Source organism: Mustela nivalis, assembly GCF_964662115.1.
Source record: "Mustela nivalis genome assembly, chromosome: 1".
Lineage (NCBI taxonomy): Eukaryota > Metazoa > Chordata > Mammalia > Carnivora > Mustelidae > Mustela > Mustela nivalis.
Genome location: NC_139020.1, coordinates 117,656,861 through 117,680,681, shown reverse-complemented (window position 1 = coordinate 117,680,681; position 23,821 = coordinate 117,656,861). Strand labels below are relative to the sequence as shown.

The 23,821-nt window shown below is 36.3% G+C and overlaps 1 protein-coding gene across 3 annotated transcripts in view; it reads right to left on the bottom strand.

Annotated features, from left to right (window-relative positions):
- The window catches only part of CCDC14 (coiled-coil domain containing 14), a 43,152-nt gene that overhangs the window by 10,241 nt on the left and 9,090 nt on the right, over positions 1-23,821 (bottom strand). For all 3 annotated transcript variants that reach the window (XM_082744112.1, XM_082744114.1, XM_082744113.1), the window contains 3 exons: positions 22,083-22,581; positions 19,320-19,461; positions 7,947-8,029 (listed from right to left, as the gene is read on the bottom strand). In XM_082744112.1, the coding sequence (XP_082600238.1) occupies positions 7,947-8,029; positions 19,320-19,461; positions 22,083-22,581 (724 nt within the window). The remainder of the gene's footprint in view (positions 1-7,946; positions 8,030-19,319; positions 19,462-22,082; positions 22,582-23,821) is intronic.

The following is a 23,821-nucleotide window of genomic DNA, read 5'->3' as shown; positions in this document are numbered from 1 at the left end:
TTGGCTAGAACAGAGCCCAAAGTGCACTGTGCTGTTCCAGCAGCGCAAGGCAGGCAAGCAACCCAGAGTGTAAAAACAGCAATCTGAAAAATGCATAGGACACATAAGGGGAAAGTATTCACTCTTCTGAGAGGGCCTCCCTGAGAGCAGCAAGCACTGACTCCCTTCTCTCAGAACAAAGGGGCTGGCTAGCACCATTTCCCTCCCCCAGCTCTCAGCATAAACCAATTCCATAAACAGCACAGCACCAACACTGGCTGCCTAACCTGCTTACACCAAGTCCTTTCCTGTGCTCTACTGGTACCGCTTTTCTTGGACAAGTGTGTTAAAGGATCAGATCCAGCAGATCTTCCCAGAAGATCAGCATAAACCCCTGCACGTATATGTCTACCAACTTAGGGTTCTGTAAGGCTTCGTTCTAGTGGAAGTGGCATCAAGTTTCATTTAACAAGCAGTCCCTAACTAAAACTCGCCACACTCTGGCCAACTTTCAAGCACTGTTCATGGCAGGTAAGGAGAACCTTTGCAGACAACTGACCTGAGGGACAGAGCAACCAAACACAGCACCTGAGTGCATGTGGCACACATCAGAGATGCTCCCTGAAGCACCAGGTCCTGGACTAAACATTATATGACCTCTTCTTCATAAAGGATTACTCTCAGGAGCAGGAAACATCACAAGCTTTCCTAACACACAGTAGAAGAGACCTAGATAAAATGCCAAGATAGAGGAATTCATCCCAAAAGAAAGAGCAAGAAAAGATCATGGCCAGAGATGTAATTGAAACAGATTAAAAAAAGAAACTTATATAAGTAATATGCCATAAGGATACTTGCTAGACTTGAGAAAAGCATGGAAGACTTCAGGGAGGTCTTCACACAGAGGTAAAAGAGTGAAAAAACAATCAGGCAGAAATGAAAAATTCAATATCTGAGATTTGAAACCAACTGGATGTAATGACCACAAAGATGGAAGAGGCAGAGGAACAAATAAGAAATTTACCTTTCTTAGATAAATTTTGATACAGAATTTCTGATATGGAAGATAGAGTTATGAAAAATAATGAAGCTAGACAAAAGAGAGAAAGAAGAATGATGGATCACAAGAGTAGACTTAGGGAGCTCAGTGACTCCATTAAATGTAATAACATTTGCATCATAGCAATACCAGAACAAGAGAGAGAAAAGGAGGCAGAAGATTTATTTAAGGAAATAAAAGCTGAAAACTCCCCTAATTTGGGGAAGGAAACAGACATCCAGTAGGCAGAGAGAACTTTCACCAAAATCAACAAAAGCAGGCCAGCACCAGATTTTTAGTTAAATCTACAAAATCTAGTGATGAAGAAAAAGATTCTAAAATCAGCAAGACAAAAACAAGTCCCTAACTTACAAGGGAAGACCCATAAGACTAGCTACAGATCTCCCACAGAAACTTGCCAGGCCAAAAGGGAGTGGCATGATATATTCAATGTGCTGAATGGGAAAAATCTGCAACCAACAATCAATACTCTATCCAGCAAAGGTATCATTCAGACATTCAGAATAGAAGGAAAGACAAAGAGTTTCCCAGACAAATAAAAACTAAAGGAGTTCATGAACACTAAACCAGCCCTGCAAGAAATATTAATGGGGACTCTGAGCAAGAAGGAAAGACCAAAAGTGACAAAGACTAGCAAGGAACAGAGAAAATCTCCAGAAACAATGTCAAAACAAGTAATAAAATGGCACTAAGCACATATCTGTCAATAATTACTCTAAATGTAAATGGAGTAAATGCTCCAATCAAAAGATGTAGGGCATCAGAATGGATTAAAAAAAATGAGACTCAATTTAGACCTAAAGACACCTGCAGATAGAAAGTGAGGGGATGGAGGGGTGCCTGGGTGGCTCAGATGGTTGAGCATCCCACTTTTGGTTTCAACTCAGGTCATGATCTTATGGGTCACAGGTTCAAGCCCTGTGTCTAGGTCTGCACTCAGCAGGGAGTCTGCTTAAGGATTCTCTCCCTCTGCCCTCCCCTGACTTCTGCATGCTAAGGTAAATAAATAAATCTTAAAAAAAAAAAAAAAAAAAAAAAAAAGAAGAGGAAAGAAAGAGAGGGGAAGAAGAAACATCATGCAAATGATGTCAAAAGAAATCCAGAGTAGTAATACACCTACATTGGACAAACTAGACTGCATTTTTTTTGTTTTACTTTTTTAAAAGATTTTATTTGAGAGAGAACATGAGCACATAAGTAGCGAGAGGGACAGAGAGAGAGGAAGAAGTAGACTCCCTGCTGAGTGCAGAGCCCCATTTGGGGCTTAATCCCAGGATCCTGAGATCATGACCTGAGCTGAAGTCAGATGTTTAACCAAGTGAGCCACCCAGGCACCCCCAAACTAGACTTTAAACCAAAGACTGTAACAAGAGATGAAGGATGGGAAGCCATGGTGGCTCAGTAGGTTAAGCATCTGCTTTCAGCTAAGGTCATGATCCCCGGGTCCTGGGATCAAATCCCACAAAGGGCTCCTTGCACAGCAGGGAGCCTGCCTCTCCCTCTGCCTGCTGTTCCCTCTGCTTGTGCTCTCCCTCTCTGACAAATAAATAAATAAAATTAAAAAAAAAAAGAGAGAGAGAGATGAGGGACACTATATCATAATAAAGGGACTATCCAACAAGAAGATACAACAATGGTAAATATTTATGCCCCCAACTTGGGAGCATCCAAAAACATAAAATAATTAATAACAAACATAAAGGAACTCATTGATAATAATATAATAATGGGGGATTTTAACACCCTACTTGCATCAATGGACAGATCATCTAAGCAGAAAATCAATAAGGAAACAATGGCTTTCAATGACACGCTGGACCAGATGGATTTAACAGATATATTCAGAACATTTCATCCCAAAGCAGCTGAATACCCATTCTTTTTTTTTTTTTTTTTAAGATTTTATTTATTTGACAGAGAGAAATCACAAGTAGGCAGAGAGGCAGGCAGAGAGAGAGAGAGAGGAGGAAGCAGGCTCCCTGCGGAGCAGAGAGCCCGATTCGGGGCTCGATCCCAGGACCCTTGGGATCATGACCTGAGCCGAAGGCAGAGGTTTTAACCCACTGAGCCACCCAGGTGCCCCCGAATACCCATTCTTTTTGAGTGCACAAGGGACATCTTCCAGAACAGATCATACACTAGTTCACAAATCAGGCCTCAAAAAGCAGAAAAAGATTTGCGATCACACCATGCCTATTTTCTGACCATGAAAGATATGAAATTTGAAGTCAACCACATGAAAAACTTTAGAAAGACCACAAACACATGGAGGTTAAACAACATATTACTAAAGAATGAATGGATCGACAAGAAAATTAAAGAAGAAATTAAAAAATACATGGAAACACATGAAATGAAAACACAATGGTCTAAAACCTTTGGGATGTAGCAAAAGCAGTCCTAAGAGGAAAGTATATAGCAATAGAGGCCTTCCTCAAGAAGCAAGAAAAATCTCAAACAACTTAACCTTACATCTAAAGGAGCTAGAAAAACAACAATGAACAAAGCCTAAAGCCAGCAGAAGAATGAAAATAATAAAGATTAGAGTAAAAATAAATTATATAGAAGCTAATAAACCAGTAGAATAGATCAATGAAACCAGGAGAGGTTCTTTGAAAAAAAATAATAAAATTAATAACCCCCAAGCCAAACTTGTCAAAAAGAAAAGAGAAAGGACCAAAATAAATAAAATCACTAAAGAGGAGAAATAACAACCAACACCACAGAAATGCAAATAATTATAAGAGAATTTTAATGAAAAATTATATGCCAACAAATTTGACAACCAGGAAGAAATGGATAAATTCCTGGAAACACATAAACTATCAGAATTGAAACAGGAAGAAATAGAAAACTGGAGCATATCAATAACCAGCAAAGAAACTGAAGCAATAATCAAAAATCTCCCAAGAAACAGAAGTCCAGGGTCAGATGGCTTCACAGGGGAATTCTACCAAACATTTAAAAAAGAGTTAATACCTATTTTTCGTAAACAATTCCAAAAAATAGAAATGGAAGGAAAACTTCCAAACTCATCCTATGCAGCCAGCATTACTCTGATTCCAAAACCAGACAAAGACTCTACTTAAAAAGAGAACTGCAGGCTAATATCCCTGATGAACACGAATGCAAAAATTCTCAACAAAATATTACCAAATTGTATCCAATAGTATATTAAAAGAATCATTCACCACAATTAAGTGGGATTTATTCCTGGGCTGCAAGGGTGGTCAATATTCAGAAATCAATTAACGTGACACACCACATTAACAAAAGAAAGGCTAAGAACCATATGATCCTCTCAATAGAATGCAGAAAAAGCACAGAACTACAACATCCTTTCATGATAAAAACCTTCAATAAAGCAGGTTTAGATGGAACATACCTGAACATAACAAAGGCCCTATAAAACCCACAGCTAATATAGTCCTTAGTGAGGAAAAACCGAGAGCTTTTCTTCTACAGTCAGGAACAAGACAGGGACGTCCACTGCTACCACTGTTATTTAACACAGGATTTTAAGTCCTAGCCTCAGGAATCAGACAACACAAAGAAATAAAATTGATCCAAATGGGCAAAGAAAAAGTCAAACTTTCACTGTTTTCAGATGACATAATACTGTATTTAGAAAACCCAAAAGACTCACCAAAAAATTGCTAGAACTGATACACAAATTCAGTAAAGTTGCAGGATACAAAATCAATGTACAGAAATCTGTTGCACTTCTATATACAAACAATGAAGCAGCAGAAAGAGAAATCAAGGAATTGATTCCATTTACAACTGCACCAGAAACCATAAGATACTTAAGAGTAATCCTAACCAAAGAGGTAAAAGATTTGTATTCTGAAAACTATACAATATTAATAGAAGAAATTAAAAGTGACACAAAAAAATAGAAAATATTCTATGCTCATACACTGGAAAAACAATTATTGTTAAAATGTCTAAACTCCAGGGCACCTGGGTGGCTCAGTTGATTGAGCATCTGACTTAGGCTCAGGTCGTGATCTCAGCATCCTGGGATTGAGCTTCATGTCAGGCTCCATACTCTGTGGGGAGTCTGCTTATCTCTCTCCCTCTCCCTCTGCCCCTTGCCCTGCTCATGCTCTCTCTGTCTCTCTCTCAAATATATAAATAAAACCTTCAAAAAAACTGTCTATACTTCCCAAAGCAATCTGCACCTTTAATTCAGTCCCTATCTTAATACCACCAGCATTTTTCACAGAACTTGAAAAAACAATCCTAAAATTTGTATAGAACCACGAAAGACCCTGCATAGCCAAAACAATCTTGAAAAAGAAAAGCAAAGCTAGAGGCATCACAATCCCAGACTTCAAGTTATACTACAGAGCCATAGTGATCAAGATACAATGGTACTGGCACAAAAACAAGACACATAAATCAGTGGAATAGAACAGAAAATGAAGAAATGAACCCAAAACTATATGGTCAACTAGTCTTCAACAAAGTAGGAAAGAATGTGCAATGGAAAAAAGACAGTTTCTTCAACAAATGGGTTGGGAAAACTGGACAGCCACATGTAAAAGAATGAAACTGGGCCACCTTCTTACCCCATACACAAAAATAAGTTCAAAATGAAGAAAGACCTAAATGTGAGACAGGAAACTATCAAAATCCTAGAGAAGAACACAGGAAGCAAACACTTTGACATTGGATGTAGCAACTTCTTACTAGATAGGTCTTCTAAGGCAAGGGAAACGAAAGCAAAATAAACTATTGGGACCTTATCAAAGTAAAAGCTTTTGTACAGCAAAGGAAATCAACAAAACTAAAAGGTTTTCCTTTGGAATGGGAGAAGATATTTCCAAATGACATATCTAATAAAGAGTTAGTATTCAAAATACATAAAGAACTTATCAAACTGAATACCCCCAAAGCAAATAATCCAGTTTTATTAAAATGGGCAGAAGACACGAATAGACATTTTTCCAATGAAGATATACAGATGCTAACAGACCCATGAAAAAATCCTCATCACTCAACATCAGGGAAATCCAAATCAAAACTACAACAACATGTATCCTCACATTTGTCAGAATGGCTAAAATTAACAACACAGGCAACAAGAGGTGTTAGTGAGGATATAGAGAAAAGGGGGACACTCTTACACTGTTGGTGGGAATGCAAGCTAGTGCAGCCACTCTGGAGAACAGCATGGAGATTCCTCAAAAAGTTAAAAATAGAACAACCCTATACCCCAGCAATTGCACTACTAGGTATTTACCCAAAGGACATAAAATATAGATTCAAAGGGATACATACACCCCAATTTTTACTGCAGCATGATCAATATCCAGATTATGGAAAGAGCCCAAATGCCCATCAACTCATGGATGGGTAAAGAAAATATGGTGTATACACACACACACAGAATATGACTCAGCCATCAAAAAGCATGAAATCTTGTCATTTGCAACAACATGGATGGAGCTAGAGAGTATTATGTGAAAATAAGTCAATCAGAGAAAGACAAATACCATATTTCACTTATAAGTGGAATTTAAGAAACAAAACAGATGAACATGGGGAAAAAAAAAAGAGAGGCAAACCATAAAATAGAATCTTAACTATAGAGAACAAACAGAATTGCTGGAGGGCAGGTGGATGGGGATGGGTTAAATGGGTGATGAGAATTAAGGAGGGCACTTGAGCACTGAGTGTTGTATGTAAGTGATGAATCACTAAATTCTACACTTGAAACTAATATTACACTGCATGTTAATTAACTGGAATTTAAATAAAAACCTGGAAAAAAAAACTATCCACTACATATTAAATGAATAAATGTAAGCTTCAGAAGACCATATCCAGTGTAATCTCATTTTTAAAAAAGAAAAAAATACACATATTTTAGTTCTTTTAGTGCTGGGCACATGGTAGGAACTCAGAATTTGTGAAACAGATCAATTCTACATGAACAGGAGACATGTCTTATTGGGTATAATAGCACAGAGCTTTATAAAAAATTCTTTTATTTAAATTCAATTTAGTTAACCTATAGTGTATTATTAGTTTCAGGTGTAGAATTTAGTGATTCATCAGTTGCATATAACACCCCATGCTCATTATATCACATGCCTTCCTTAATGCCCATCACCTAATTAACTACCCCATCCCCCCACTCACTGCCTCTCCAGCAATCCTCAGTTTGTTTCCTAGAGATAAGAGTCTCTTATGGTTTGCCTCCCTCTCTGGTCTTTTTTAGTTGGGTTTTTTTTTTTTTTAAGATTTTAAAAATTTACTTGATAGAGCAAGAGGGAAAGAAGGAAGTATGCTCCCTGCTGAGCAAGGGGCCTGATGTTGGGCTCAATCCCAGGACCCTGGGATTATGACCAGAGCCAAAGGCAAACACTTAACCGACTGAGCCACCCAGGCACCTTCCCTCTCTGTTTTTAATCTTATTTTATTTTTCCTTCTCTTCCCCTATGTTCATCTGTTTTGTTTATTAAATTCCACATATGTGTGGAATCATATAATATTTGTCTCTTTTTTATATATGGTATTTGTCTTTCTCTAACTTATTTTCCTTAGCAAAATTTCCACTAGGTCCATCCATGTCATTGCAAATGGCAAGATTTATTCTTTTTGATGGCTGAGTAATATGTGTGTGTGTGTGTGTGTGTGTGTGTGTGTGTACCACTTTTTTTTTTTTTTAACACCACATCTTTTTTCATATTTTGGCTATTGTGGACATAACTAATACCACAGATCTCTTATTTTTTTTTCCTGGTCTATTTTAATTTTTAATAATATGTATTATTCCTATTTTTTCAAATGTAAATTAAAAGTCTTCTTAAGACAAAGTAATTAAGAAAGCTCAATTCTTTACCAGTATTTCTAGAACAAAGAATTTACTATCAGGTCTTAAAGTTCTTTTACCTACATTCAAGGTTGCATTCCAGAGCACCAGTTGCCTTTTGGGTTTTTCCTTGTTCTCTAAGTTGCTGGTTCAAAATTCTCAGTTCCCTAAAGGAAATAATAAAGAAACATGATTCCAAGAAACCCAAATGCATTTAACAGTGTACATCCAATAGCCTATTAAAAAAGATAATAGCTCCTCTCCAGGAACCATCAGTTTGTTCTCCATAATTAATAGTCTTTTTCTTCACTTGTTTTTCTTTTTTCCCTTTGCTCATCTGTTGTTTCTTAAATTTCACGTATGAGTGAGATCATATGGCATTTGTCTGACCGACTTATTTTGCTCAGGTGAGTGGGGGGAATGGGGAAAAAGGGAGATGGGCATTAAAAAGAACACTTATCATGATGAAAAAGATTAAAAAATTAAAAATGAAAAAGACAAAAGATGGTACTCACCAGAACTGCAGAAGTCCATCTCGTCCCCAAAGCAAAGACAAAAACAAAATAAACAAAACAACAAAACCACATTGCTGCTCTTATTCATAAGGCCCGAGATAATTTTTGAAAGATTGCCTGGGACAGCATAAACTGTCCTCTCACAAGAAAAAAGATGACTTCTCTTAGTTTTCCCTTTTCTGTTTTTGTTCTCTCAATGATTTCCTTGTCTTTTTAAAAAAATTTCTTTCATTTCCTATCTCCTCCTGCTATTTTCTCCTTCTGTCTCCCTTCTCTGCATTTTCATTACCGTACAAATAACTTATTTTTTTAAATTTTGTCTATTTTTTTAAGGTTTTTAAAAAATTTATTAGAGAGAGAGAAAGAGAGATCGCAAGTAGGCAGAGAGGCAGGCAGAGAGAGAGAGGAGGAAGCAGGCTCCCCGCTGAGCAGACAGCCCGATGCCGGGCTCGATCCCAGGACCCTGAGGTCATGACCTGAGCTGAAGGCAGAGGCCTTAACCCACTGAGCCACCCAGGTGCCCCCAAATAACTTATTTTTTGAAAGATCTGCCATAATTATGACCTAGAATACCTGCAAGGACTGACTGCTATCAGACATGCATCTGCTTGGTTCGTCACACATTGAAAAAATTGGGAAATGCAAACCTATGCTTCTAATAATTTCTTTATTAGATGGAAAAGTTAATGACCTTATTTTAAAAAAGTGAACGCTAATTAGCAGCAATTTCACCCTACAATAAACTTCACAATTTGTGGCCTCTTTACAAACTAGAACATACAAAAGGAATTACAAAAATGTTTCTTCTAAGAAGCTGACGCTTAAATAACTTTCACAAAGTGAAAGTTGTCTCTATTATCTTTCCAGAATTAATTACCTGAAAATATTCTGTATTATTTATTTGTTACTAAATTTAAAATGATAATGCCTTTCCTCATATCATTTACATGTATTAATTCCAGACAGATTAAGGAAATAAAAAATAGACAAGACCAAGTATAAAAGTTTTAGGTGGAAATCTAGATCATCTTGAAGTGGGGAAGGCATTCCTAAGCAAGACTCAAAATCCACCAATCATCAAGGAAAAGAATGAAAGATTTAAACATATCAAAATTTAAAACTTGTCCTAGAATTAGGAATCTGGAAGCAAATACCTGCCACACATATGAGACCAAAAATCCACAACACTTAAAGAGCTCTGCAAATCAGTTAGAAAGGCAATAAAAATGGATCATTCACATAAGAAATAGAAATGGCCTATAAGGATACAAAAAATGCTTGGCTCTACTAATATGAAGAAATGCAAAGTTAAAACAGGAGATATTTTATGGCCACAAGATTGTCAAAAATAAAAGGAAATAATACTATTTTTTGGTGAGGCAAGTGAATTATCTCAATTGGTGGGAGTCAACTGATATAACCATTTGAACAGCAACTTGACAGTATCCAACGAAATGTAAAATGTTCATTATCTTTGACAAAATAATCTGAGTTATCTAGCCTCAGCAATATAATTGAGCCTTGAACAACACAGGTTTGAACTGTGCAGGTCCAGTTATGCACAGATATTTGATAAATACTATATAGTACTATAAATGTATTTTTCTCTTCCTTAGGATTTTCTTAATATTTTCTTTTATCTAGCTTACTTTATTGCAAGAATACGGTACATAATACATATAACATATGTATTACAATATTATAATATAATACATATAATTATAATACATATAGCATGTATATATGTATTATGTACCATATAATATATATGTTAATCAATAAAAACATTCAATGTTATTGGTAAGGCTCCAGTCAACAGTAGGTTTTCAGTAGTTAAGTTCTGGAGGAGTCAAAAGTTACACACAGATTTTTGACTTCATAGAGTGTAAGGGCCCCTAACTCCTGCATTGCTTGAGAGCCAACTGTAGTTGTACATGCGCAAAAGCATCTACAATCTTTAGATATATACAAAGATGTTCAAAATAACACTATTTAATAGTAATAAGTTAGAAATGACTTACAGTGCTACATAAATTATGGTATATCCATAATGAGAAAAACACAAGTAGTTTTTTAAAAAGAGACATCTGGGGCAACTGAGTGGCTCAGTGGGTTAAGCATCTGCCTTTGGCTTGGGTCGTGATCCCAGGGTCCTGGGATCGAGCCCCACATAAGGCTCCCTGCTCAGCGGGGAGCCTGCTACCCCCACCACCCACCTGCCTCTTGCCTACTTGTGATCTCTTTCTGTCAAATAAATAAATAAAATCATTAAAGAATTTTTGAAAAATTAAAAAAAAAATAAAAAAGAGACATCTAAGTGTACTGACAAGGAAACATCTTCAAGACTCATTGTGAAGTGAAAAAAAGCAAGCTACAGAAGAAAAAGCAGTATAATACAATCCCATGTTTGTTTCAAAAACAATTCTGCTTTTCTGAAAAGTTTCCCCTTTATAACAAAGAGTGCAGATCTAGAAAAGGCAGCATAGACTGATAATCTACAACTCTAACTGGAATGCTTATTTTGGTATTTTCTAGGAAAACAGAAAGTACTGAGGTCCTCTTACACACCAAGTATGTGACAGAAGCTTTGCTTGACAATAATCTTGTACACATGTCCCCAGTCAGATTCTTCTCTTCTCTTCCCCTTTATGGCTGCCCTAAACTTTCAACCCTTACTATAAGCCTCTCATTCCTACCTTCCTCCTCTCAGTAGGATACTTTCCTATTTTCACTAAAAATAACATGGCTTGGGGACAAACGGTTACCCTTCTGCCCCAGGGCATACAAATTTACCCATATATATACATATACACTAATCTCATTTCCTTCTTCTAGTCTTAGAGACAGGGAGCCTCATCAGCTTCCTGGATCCCACTGTCTGTCTACTCTTAAGGACTCTGCTCCTATTCCACTTCTTTTATCTTCTCTACCTGCAGCTTCTTCTTTACTTGTTTATGTCCGAAGCCAAAAAGTATAATAAAAGCACTCCCATATTTAGGAAAATATGCCCTCCAACCAAACTGTACCATTAGCTACTCTCCTTCCTTCTCATTCCCAGCTTTCAGGGCCAGGCTTTTAAAACATGATTGTTCTGGGTGCCTGGGTGGCTCAGATGATTAAGCATCTATCTGCCTTTGGCTGGTCATGATCCCAGGGTGCTGGGATGGAGTCCTGTATCAGGATCCCTGCTTGCTCTGCCTCTGCCTCTCTCTCTATGTGTCTCTCATGATAATAAATAAAATCTTTTTAAAAATGACTTAAAAAACATGATTGTTCTATTAAAAAACGATACATGATAAAAAATAACAAAAGATAATCTTTTAAAAATGGATAGAGTCGGGACCCCTGGGTGGCTCAGTGGGTTAAGCCGCTGCCTTCGGCTAAGGTCATGATCTCAGGGTCCTGGGATCGAGTCCCACATCGGGCCCTCTGCTCAGCAGGGAGCCTGCTTCCTCCTCTCTCTCTGCGTGCCTCTCTGCCTACTTGTGATCTCTCTCTGTCAAATAAATAAATAAAATTAAAAAAAAAATGGATAGAGTCACACACACTTTTAACAAATATTATGTATTATATTTTTATGTACTTGATTTAAACAAAGGAAAATAACTGCTGACATTTAGGCAAATACATCTTTTTTCTTTACTGTTTTAAAATATGGCTCTACTGAAATGAAACATATAATAAACTGCACATTTTATAATGAAAGTATATAATTTGGTAAGTTTTAACATATGATGTGATGAAACCATCACCATAATTAAGATATTCATCACGCCTCCAAATTTCCACATGCTCCATTTTCATACCATCCTCTTCCCAAACCACCACTGATTTATAGATTACTTTGCATTTTCTGGAGTTTTATACTATATATCATACAATGCATTCTTTAGCCTGCCTGCCTTCATTCAGCACACTAATTCTGATGTTACACGTATCAATAGTTCCGTTTCCACTGTTGGGTGGTATATTCCATTGTGAGGATACACCACCATGTGTTTATCCATTCACCTGTTAACAGACATCTGGATTGTTTCTGATGAACATTCACAAGTAAGTTTTTGTTTGGACATATGCTTTTACTTCTCTGTGTACATACCTAGGAGTGAAATGACTGGATCATATGGTTTATGTTTAATTTCTAAGAAACTACCAAACTATTTTCCAAAGCGGGCGTACCATTTTATATACCCACCAGTAAATTATGCAAGTGTCAGTTCCTCCACATCATCATTTGGTAGAGTCTTTTGAATTTTAGTCATTCTAGTGGGTATGTGGTATTATTTCATTGTGATTTTAGTCTGTATTTTACTAATGACTAGCAGTGATGAGCAGATTTTCATATGCTTATTTGATACCCATCTATCTTCTTTGATGTAGCATCTATTAAAGCACTTTGTTTTTTGAGTTGTAACAGTTCCTTATACATTCTGTATGTACAAGTCCATCAAATACATGTACTGCAAATATTTTCTCTGTTGTTTGCCTCTTCATCTTTAGTAATAGTGTCTTTTGAAGAGCCAATTTTAAATTTTGATGAAGTCCAACTTAAAAATTCTTTTTACTTATGTTTTTTGTTATATTTAAGAAATCTTCCCCAACCCAGGATCCCTAAGATTTTTTTCTCATGTTTTCTCTAAGTTCTATTTAACTTATTTATTAAGTTTTAACTTAATAGATATTTAACATAGATATTAACTTATTTAACTTATATATTAAGATTTGTGATTCAAGTTAATTTTTATATATGGTGTGGCATAAAGGTTGAAGTAGTTGTTCTTTCCCTCTCTCCCTTCCTTCCTTTTACTTTTTTCCTTTTTTGTGTATGGCTCTCCAATTGTTCCAGCACTATTTAGTGAAAAGATCCTTCTTTCCCCCATTGAATTTCCTTAGCATCTTTGTAAAAAATCAGTTACCTTTATTTTATTATTATTGCTTCTTAAAGATTTTATTAGAGAGAGAGTGAGGCCAAGGAAGAGGGAAAAGCAGGCTCCCTGCAGACACAGGACCCCTGAGATTATGACCCAAGTTGAAGGCAGATGCTTAAACTACTGAGTCACACAGACCCTCCTAAAAAATCAACTACCTTTACATGTGAGTTTACTTCTGGACTCTATTCTGTTTCAAGTATATATCTATCTATCTTTACACCAATGCCACATTGTCTTGATTACTATAACTTTATGTCTTGAAAAAGAATAGTACCAATTTTGTTCTCCTTTCCCAAAGTTGTTTTGGTTTGGCTATTTTAGATTCTTTGAATTTCCATATAAATTTTAGAATCATCTTTCTAAAAAAAATATGCTGGGTTTTCTCCAAAATTACACAGAATCTATAGCTCAATTTGGGGAGAACTAACATGTTAACAATAATAAGTCTTATAATCTATGTGTCTAGTTTATTCTCATTTATACAGGTCTCCTTTAATTTCTCTCAGCAATGTTTTATAGTTTTCAGTAGACAGGTCTTACACATTTAAAATCAAATTTATCCCTAAATTGATCATATTCTTTGATGCTACTATTAATAGTATTGTTTTTAAACTTCACTTCAAATTGTTCATTTCCAATATATAGAAATACAATTGTCTTTTTTGTATATTGATCTCATATCCTGCAACCTGGCTAAGCTCATTTATTAATCCTAGTTGCTTTTTTGTAGATTCTGTAGGATTTTCTACAAAGCTTATCGTATCATTTGTGAATAAGACAGCCTATATTTAAAAAGGCTTTATTCCCTTTCCTTGCTTTATTGCACTGGTAGAACCTGCAGCACAATACTAAATATAAGTAATAATCACTACTTGCTGAATATCAATCAGACATTTTTTAAGCCTATACAGAGAGAAAAAAATAAGCCAAACTGATTATTACAAATTTACAAATACTATTACAAATACTATTTTATAATATCATAAATATTTTTATAAGCACTATTTTTTATACTATTACAAATGCCACTTTACAATATTAGGTATGGAATTTAGGATTATGTGATTTTATCTGAATGAAAAGTAATAACTGAAATCAGAACTCATGAGCTTTAGACAAATATTTCTCTACTTCATAAAATAGTATTCCTAAATAACCTTAAATAAAGGAAATAGGATATAAAAACATTAATTTTGGAATTTTTATTTTCAAGATAACAAATTCTATTCTGTACCTTAATTCCCACAGTTGTCTTAGTTCTATGTATAGATTCAATGTTTATCTCTTTATTTGAATTCTTCTCTTGGTTGATTAGAATTTGCCATTCAACAATTTTTTTCGTTGTTTTTAAAGGAATCCAAGAGTGCTGTATTTTCTAAGTTCTTGCACACTTGAGAGTATGTCTTTACACCAAAATGATTGCTGGGCCACATAGGAGATCCTTGGGGCATACTTTCTTTCCCTTAGATTCTTGTAAATAATGTTCTATGATCTTTGGGCAATGAATATTCCTGTGAAAAGGCTGAGGTATTTTTCTCTTTACACATTATTTGCTTTTATTCTGAATGTCTATAAAAGTTAATTTTATTTTGTCCTTAGGATGTGCTGACTTTATTAGCTTGATGTGGTGACTTTATTAGCTTATGTCTTGGTGTTGATCATTTTAATAGTTTTCCTGGGATCCTGAATGTCCTATTGATCTGCTAACACAGATTTTTAGTAAATTTCCCTTTATTTACATATCTTTTAACATTGTCTTTGATCCATGAACACTCATTATGTCAAATTTTGCATCCCTTGTTTCTCTTCTATATGTATCTTCTTTACAATAATTTTTAATTATTCTCTTTCTATTTTGTTTTGCTTTTTTTCTTCAACTTTACCCACCATGCCTTCAGTCATTTAACAAACATTTATCAGAGTGAGTGTTAGGGCCAATTCTCAGCACTGGAAATAACAGCAGCAAACAAAAGAGGCAAAAATTCAGCCTTCTCTAATTCACATAGACAGAAAAGAGAACAAATGTTCCCAGAAGCTAAGGGGAAGGAAGAGAGGGAATTACTGTTTAAAGGGTACAGAGTTTATGCTGGAATGAAAAAGTTTGGGGAAATAGATAGTGGTTATGGGAATTCAACATTGTAAGAGTATTTAATGCCCCTCAAATGTATACTTACAAAATGGTTAAAAAGGTAAATATGTGCATTATATTTTATCACAAAATAAATCAAGAAAAATTTTTTTAAAAGGGTTTGGTAAGAGGAATAAGTTAAAGTCGGTAGGAAACATTGAACTACGAATTTAGTGGCAAATGGAACAGAAAAATTGGGAGGGGGGTGGGGGGAGCAAAACCCCCCAAACAGCAAACTCACCATTCATATTGTTTAGGTTCTAATGGAATATAAAAACCCTGACTTCATGTTTGTTTTCATTTTTGTAAGATGTTTTGCTTCTATTTTCCTGAGCTCATCTAATTCACTTTCCTTCTCCTTTGTAGTCTTTTTTTCCTTTAAGCATTCTCTTTTCCTGCCTCTAAGAAGGATTGTATTATCTTTAACATAAGGAAACTATGGAATTCTGTTTTCAAGTTTTCTTGGGTTTTCTTTGAGAAAGTCATCTGGTGATGTTTATTCTCGACCCCTTTTTATCTCTTTTGTCAGTTTGTTTATTCTGAATGCTATGCAAAGATCTCTCATATAAATTCTTTCTTCCCATGGCTTTTGTGACCTCTCTCCTGGTTTTCCTGCCACTTCCCGACTTGCTCCTCTTTGGGTTTCTCTCAGAGCTTCCTGTTCCTGTGTTCTTTCCTTAAAAAACTGTTATTCCCCAGTACTTCACCTTTGGTTGCGGCATACTCTATGCCTTCCTGTTGAATTTACCACTTAAACGCTGGTAATACATCACTTGCTTTCAATCACCATTGTCTCCAGTGCCTACAACAGTGCCAAATCTATAGTAAAAGCTCAATAAAAATGTGTTTAGTGAATTTCTATCCTGGATCTTGTTCTGTGTTCCACTTACACCATATTTATCTCCAGATGGTCTAAATGATAAATTTGGCATATCTAAATCTTAACTCACTGGCTCTCCTATATCTTCTATCTCAAAAATAACATTAAAAAAAAACAAATAAACAATATATTCTTCCTTTAGTAGCTTCCATCTGGGAGAATTATGTTACCATCTGTCAAATGTTCAAGCCAAAAGACTGAATGCCTCCCCTGGCTCCTCCCTCTCACTCCTATTTCATTTTTTTGTTCTGTGTGAGGTCACAATGGTCTCATATTGGAATCTACAGTCAGGAAGTGGTCGTGAATTCTGTCTTGCCCTATAAATATTAAGGAACTCTCTACCTCAGTGGTTCTCAACTGGAAGTAGTCCCCTCCCAACCGTCATGCAGGGAATTTGGGAATGTGTCAGGGCTTTCGGTGGGCACAATGAATAGGGCACTAGAGACATTTCAGGGGTAGAGACCAGGAAGGCTAAATGTTAAGCTTTTTCTCAGAAGTCCCAAATAAAAACTGTGCAGCCCAAACGCCAAAAATGCCCAAATGCCTTAGAAACATTGCACCTGGCTTTTTTTTAAAGCCACAAGATGGCAATAAACTCTAAGAAGTCCTGAAAGATCACTTTTCTGGCTAAATAGAAACACATAGTTTCTAAATGTCCAAACAAGAAAAAATGTTTTTTTTGATTGGAAACACTGAAAAACACTTTTGAATGAACCTATGTATTCCAACTTCCATTTGTAATGGAAATTATGGATGATTCTTTATAAATTATCAAAGAGGTACAAAAATTCCTACCTCTCTGCTGGAAAGCTCATTCATTCTACTAAAAAGACAAACTGACAAATCCTTTGTTTTTCAGACTTTTCAGTTTTAGAAGGTCAAGTAAACAGTGGGAATAGCATGTTCTTCTACGGACATAGAGTCCTCTATAGTCATAGAGCCAAAAGGATCTGGTGCCAAGTCTGAAGAATAAGGTTAAACATCAAACTAATACTTTTTTTTTTTTTAAAGATTTCATTTATTTATTTGATACAGTGAGAGAGAGATGAGAGGGGAGAAGGTCAGAGGGAGAAGCAGACTCCCTGCAAAGCTGGGAGCCTGATGCAGGACTTGATCCCGGGACTCCGGGATGACGACCTGAGCCGAAGGCAGTGGTGCAACCAACTGAGCCACCCAGGCATCATTGTCAAACTAATACCTTTTTAAAAAATTAAAACAAGCAGTGGACCAATAAAGTAGTAAGTCTCATTTTCTTGAGTAGCTTATAAATTAGCTCTCAAAACAATTCTAAAATATTTTAAAGAAGGGAAATAAACAAGAACCACTGATACTTCCCATGGGCACATGTTAAAACAGATAATATTCTGAGACTAAGTTCTGGTATGCTTATTTAAAGAAACCAATTAGTTGACAGTCATACCTTTAAAAACATGCTTCTTTCAAATAGCTTACAGTATACAGTATACAGTCTGTTATTCCACAATTACACTTAAATATTGAAGTATAAATAAGTCGGATTCTACTTCCTAGCAGAAGCAATGCAGAATGTAGAAATTAAGATAATTTGTTCTCTAAAATCAAACGACCCAGTTTTGAATCTTGTTATGTATGTGACTTTGGACAAGTTACATAACCTCTCTGTGCCTTGGTATCCTCATCTATAAATGAGAGTAACATATTACCTACCTTATAAAGCCATTCTGACAATTTAAAGAGATGACATATATAAAGGACATAGGCTGGCACATTAGAAACATTCAGTAAATGTTAGAGGTAGTATTAGCTATTACCATTACTATTAGATATTTATGCTTGTTCTTTAGTTGAAAAACTAATGCTATTGTAAGTCAGAACTGAAGACGGTATTATTAGAATTTAAACCCAGCAATCCCATCTTATATTGTAGGATCTTGGAGACTAATGACCTTTAGAGAAATAATCCTAAGCAAGTAAATCTCACTGGGTGTCATGCCTTTGCAATCGCCAGATCCATAAATTTGAGCTCCTCTCCAACTTGGAATCCTATCTTATTGTTTTCTAATTTCTTGAAAATGTTTGGGTAGGTCCTTGCAGTTCCTATCTGGTATGACATCTACAGGTCATACAACTATAATCCCCACTCAGGGCGCATGCACACTGCAGGGCCGCAGAAGCACAGACACTGTATTCTAATTCTCTGCGAAGTATAGACCTTAGAGTCATGGCCTTGGTGGCCATCACTAAAATACTCAAAGTTAGGATTTTGCGAATAATGGGTAAATGATCTCCTACATAAGTCAAAAATAGCCAAAAGAAAAAATATCTAAGAATTTAAATGAGTTTTTTCCTATGTCTGAGTGTGGTGGGGCTACTGGTGCTCATCCCTATCAGGTTCTCCTTTCCTCCTGGACTGCATGGGCAGTACAGGAAAATTTTATGCCCCAAATCTTTCCATTAGGCAGGGCCATATGCCTCTTTTTAGCCTACAAAACAGAAGTAGAAGCAAGACTATCGCTTCTGGGCTGGGGTGTGTAGAGTTGATGTGCCAGATTCATGTTCTCTTTTCCCTAAAAAACATGTCTTATGAGACAGTGGCCGCATGAGATGGAGGGAACTTAAACCCTGAGTTATAGGATGAAAGAGGGTCTTTTGACAACCCACATTGGTCTTGACATGAGGGCGAAAGAAACTTTGGCCATGCTATGCCACTGAGATTCTGGAGTGCTACTGTGGCACAGCCCAGACTAGTCTGACAAATGCCCCAAGGAACTTCATTTTTCTCTCTACGCCCAACCTACCAAGGGACAGTGGAAGCAAAGTGGGAGAAAATACTAGCAAACAGAAGTAATGGAAGAGAAGTTAGAGAACACTGGCAATGTTCAGAAATGGAGAAGTGAAAGTAGAAATACAGTAAAACAGCAAATCTGTTTTTCTTATAGAGTCCTAGAGAGCTCATTTGGCACCTTTGTTCTGGCCATAGGACATCTTTGCATATGACAAAAATATTCAGAGAATGATTCATACCTGCGTAACTGAGCATTCTCACTTCTTAGTGGCTGCATGGCCAGTGCTATTTCAACTTGAATATTTGTGTTTCCACTTAGCGCGGGAAGCAGAGATATACACGTCTCCAATTCTGTAATCAACCTCTGAATTTCTGAATCCTCTATAAAAGGGAGAAGAAATAATAACAATACTGTAAATTGTTTTGGGATAAGATTATTCATGTGTGTTACTAAAAAAGAAAATTCTGCAGATATGTACATATTTGCTATAAAAAGACAACTTAATTACTTATAAATGTGATAAAGAAATCCTATTTTCCTCTTTCCTGCTGCTTGCATTTGCTTATTCAAAAGAATTCTAAAGAAATTAATTCAATAAACTAAAGATTAATCTTCTATCATAGGACTAGTAGTGATTTTTTTCAGTTTAAGAGTATAGTAGGAAGATAGCTGACATGTTTCCTGGCTCATATTCCCAAAGGAATATTAGACTCCTATCACTGCTGAAGGGTTTCCTATAACTGATTATAGTAATAACATTTACAACACAACCTTTGATCCTGGCATAAGCATATAATTCACTTTAGGTGATTCAATTTGACAAAATATTAAAGAAGGATCTACTCTGTTAAGGTTTTATTATTTAATTTTATAACGTAGACTTAAAACAACCAGCCACACCTCATTTGGTTGCCACATCAAAGCAGTGCCATTTCTGCTATTAATTGCAGGGAATGGATGGTTTGGGAGGTGGTAAACAGACACAGGGAGAAGGTGGATTTGCAATCTTTTGTCCTTTTGTAATTGCCCTTCAATTCCATTCAAATTTTCTGTGGACTGAAAACATTTAATAATTATAGTATTCACTCTCTTATAACCAAAAGAGGTAGAAAGTTTATTCTAAATTATAAAACTTTACTCAATCCCATGGGTATTTTAACACCCTGATGTAAATAAAGTACATCTTTATTTATATAGTAAACATCTATGACCAACTACTGAGAAGTTCCCTATCAATCCTTTGTAGAGTAGTTTAGCTCATAAGCATTGGAGGCAGAGATCTGGGCTCCACCATTTTCTAGCAATGGAACTTGAGTCAAATTACTTAACTTCCTGAAGCCAAGATTTCTCAATAATTAAAAGGAGAGGGGCGCCTGGGTGGCTCAATGGGTTAAGCCGCTGCCTTCGGCTCAGGTCATGATCTCAGGGTCCTAGGATCGAGTCCCACATCGGGCTCTCTGCTCGGCAGGGGGCCTGCTTCCCTTCCTCTCTCTCTGTGATCTCTTCCCTTCCTCTCTCCTACTGTGATCTCTCTCTGTCAAATAAATAAATAAAATCTTTAAAAAAAATAATTAAAAGGAGATAACAATAACTCACAGGATTGTTGCAAGGATTAAATGAGATAATGCACATAAAACAACACAGTGCCAGGCACATGATAAATACTCACTAAATGACACTTAATATTGTTAGTGTTATTATTATTATGATTAAGTATTTGCTTAAGAGAATAGCAATAAATTGAAGATCTGAAAACACAGAGATTTTTAATACATTAAATCTTCAGATTAATAGTGCTATGTTCCTAGAACACATTTTAAGATTTTAAATTTCTTTTTGTCAGTCTGCAAATATTAGGTAATCAGTCAGTGCTTCCACAATCAATTACCTTGGTTTCTAAGATGACAAATCTGTAACTCACTCCGAGTGAAAGCTATTATTTAGCATATACACATAATGAAAACAAATCAATATGACTTGGCTCAAATATCTCATAACTCTACCTAAGACATTGTTCTTGATTTAATTAAAAAAAAAAAAAGTAGGGGCGCCTGGGTGGCTTAGTCATTAAGCGTCTGCCTTCAGCTTGGGTCATGACCCCAGGGTCCTGGGATCAAGCCCTGCATTGGGCTCTCTGCTCAGCGGGGAGTCTACTTCTCCCTCTCCCACTCCCCTTGCTTGTGTTCCCTCTCTCTCTGTGTGTCTCTCTGTCAAATAAATGAAATCTTAAAAAAAAAAACCCTTAAAAAAAATAAATAAAATTTTAGAAAAGTAAACTGAAAATGGCATTAAAAGGTTTGGATTACTTCTCAAAGTCAGATTTGTTAAACTGTATAATAGCTGGTTATTAAAGAAATGAAGGGAAGAAAATCCCTTCATCTGTTTAGAATAGGAAAAATGACCAGTCTATTCTAGGGAGTTAATTGTTTTTAGGGCTCTTCTAACCCCTAAAAATTAATGGCTACAAATTCTCTTTGGTTGAATCTTTTCAAGGTCCTTTTGACTCAAGTAGAACGAATACACACTTGCAAGTAAAAGACTGTTTGAAACTCTCTTGTACATCTCAAAACCATAGGAAACAAGATGGATTAAAACCTAGAAAAAAACAACAAAATCGGCAGAACTCAACTCCTTATTAGCTCAAGAAATACTTCTATGGAAAATACCACAAACTCCATGTCGACTATTCTAAATACAAATGATGGCAAAATAATATGACACTGCTATTTAGCATTAACACCACACAACAGAAAATTATTTTAAAAGTGTTCACAGGGGCGCCTGGGTGGCTCAGTGGTTAAAACCTCTGCCTTCGACTCGGGTCATAATGTCATGGTCCTGGGATGGAGCCCCACATCGGGCTCTCTGCTCAGAGGGGAGCCTGCTTCCTCCCCTCTCTCTCTCTGCCTGCCTCTCTGCCTACTTGTGATCTCTGCCTGTCAAATAAATAAAATCTTCTAAAAAAAAAATAAATAAATAAAAAATAAAAGTGCTCACATACCTTGCTCTGCAAGCAGGGCCTTGAGTTCTCCCAACAGATACTTTATAGTTCTGGCTTTTTCAGCACTCTGGTTCACATTTTTTGACTTCTGCACATCCTTTATTCTTGAATCTCGCATGTGTATGTTTAAATCCTTTCCTTCACCTGTGACTTCTCCAATTTGTTCTTTGGCACATCTGTCTTCATTATTGGACAGGAAAGTTGATGGCAACAGAGTGGAGCTACAGCAAGTCTGACTGTCTGAATGAGAATGCAACAGATTCATGCATGTTTGAAAGCACTTCAGTAGATCTGGTTCCTTAGAAACTCCTTGCTGTGGCAGAATTCCATTAATAAGACCCAGCTGCTGAAATGGTGGAATAGTTGGTTTGTCCGTTTTGGGCAGGCTACATGGAACTTCAAGACCAGTACTGAAGGAATTCGGTAGGACATCAGTACAGTTCACAGAAAATGTTTTACTTTGTGATGCAAACTGGTTGTCACCATCAGTCTGAACCTCCTACAGACAGAAAAAACACAAGGCAAGCCTTCAAAATAGGTGAGCACCGACTTGTAGGCATTAACTACAATAAACCCAAACCAGAAATATTAGAAAATGACTTTTGCAAGATGGGAGTTACAGCTTACCAGTGAGTAAGCTGGATTTCCCCTGAACACAATATTCTAGTTTTTTAAAGCTTGTTAACTAGTTCACTCTGCAATACGAGAATATTATAAAGCCATGACTAAAATAAACTATTTGCAAATATCACACATGTTTTAAAGACATCAAAAATCAATACCTTGGGACTAAAAGAAACTTCCACTTTGGGAAATTGCACTGCAAGAAAATAGGTTCAAACATACAAAAAGCTTTTGCACAAACATGTTTACAGAAATGTTATGGTAGTAAAAAACTGTTACTTAAACATCCTACCATAGGGGAGTAGTTACATGGACTATAGTATATCCACTAGACTATTAACATATTAAAAATTTACAAAAGGTATATATTAATTGAGAAACATGTTTACAATAAAATGTAAGGAAAAAAGGTAGCACATGAAACAGTATAATTTAATTATGACTATATACCATTTTTAAAGATTTTATTTATTTATTTGACAGAGAGATAGAGTACAAGTAGGGGGAGTTGCAGAGGGAGAGGGAGAAGCAGGCTCCCCATTGAGCAGGAAGCCCAACATGGGGCACAACCCCAGGACCCTGGGATCATGGACACTTAACCAACTCAGACGCTTAACCAACTAAGCCACCCAGGTGTCCTTATGACTGTATTTTTAAAAGAAAGCAAACTTAGGGGCACCTGGGTGGCTCAGTGGGTTGACCCTCTGCCTTTGGCTCAGGTCATGGTCTCAGAGTCCTGGGATCAGCCCCCCGCATCAGGCTCTTTGCTTGGCAGGAATCCTGATCCTGGCTTCCCCTCTTTCTCTGCCTGCCTCTCTGCCTACTTGTGATCTCTCTCTCAAATAAATAAATAAAATCTTAAAAAAAAAAAAAACCTTAAATAAAAACAAGAAAACAAAACCAGAGAATTAAATGATTGGCAAGTGCTCTATCAATTTGTTAACAGCAAATATGCTTAAGTGGTAAGTATGCGTGATTTCTTTTTCCTGCTGATCTTTCTCCCTTTCCCACCCTTACCATGATCCTTCATAAATGGGTAAAATTTTTTCTGGTAAAAAATGATTTGAGGGGCGCCTGAGTGGCTCAGTGGGTTAAGCCTCTGCCTTCAGCTCAGG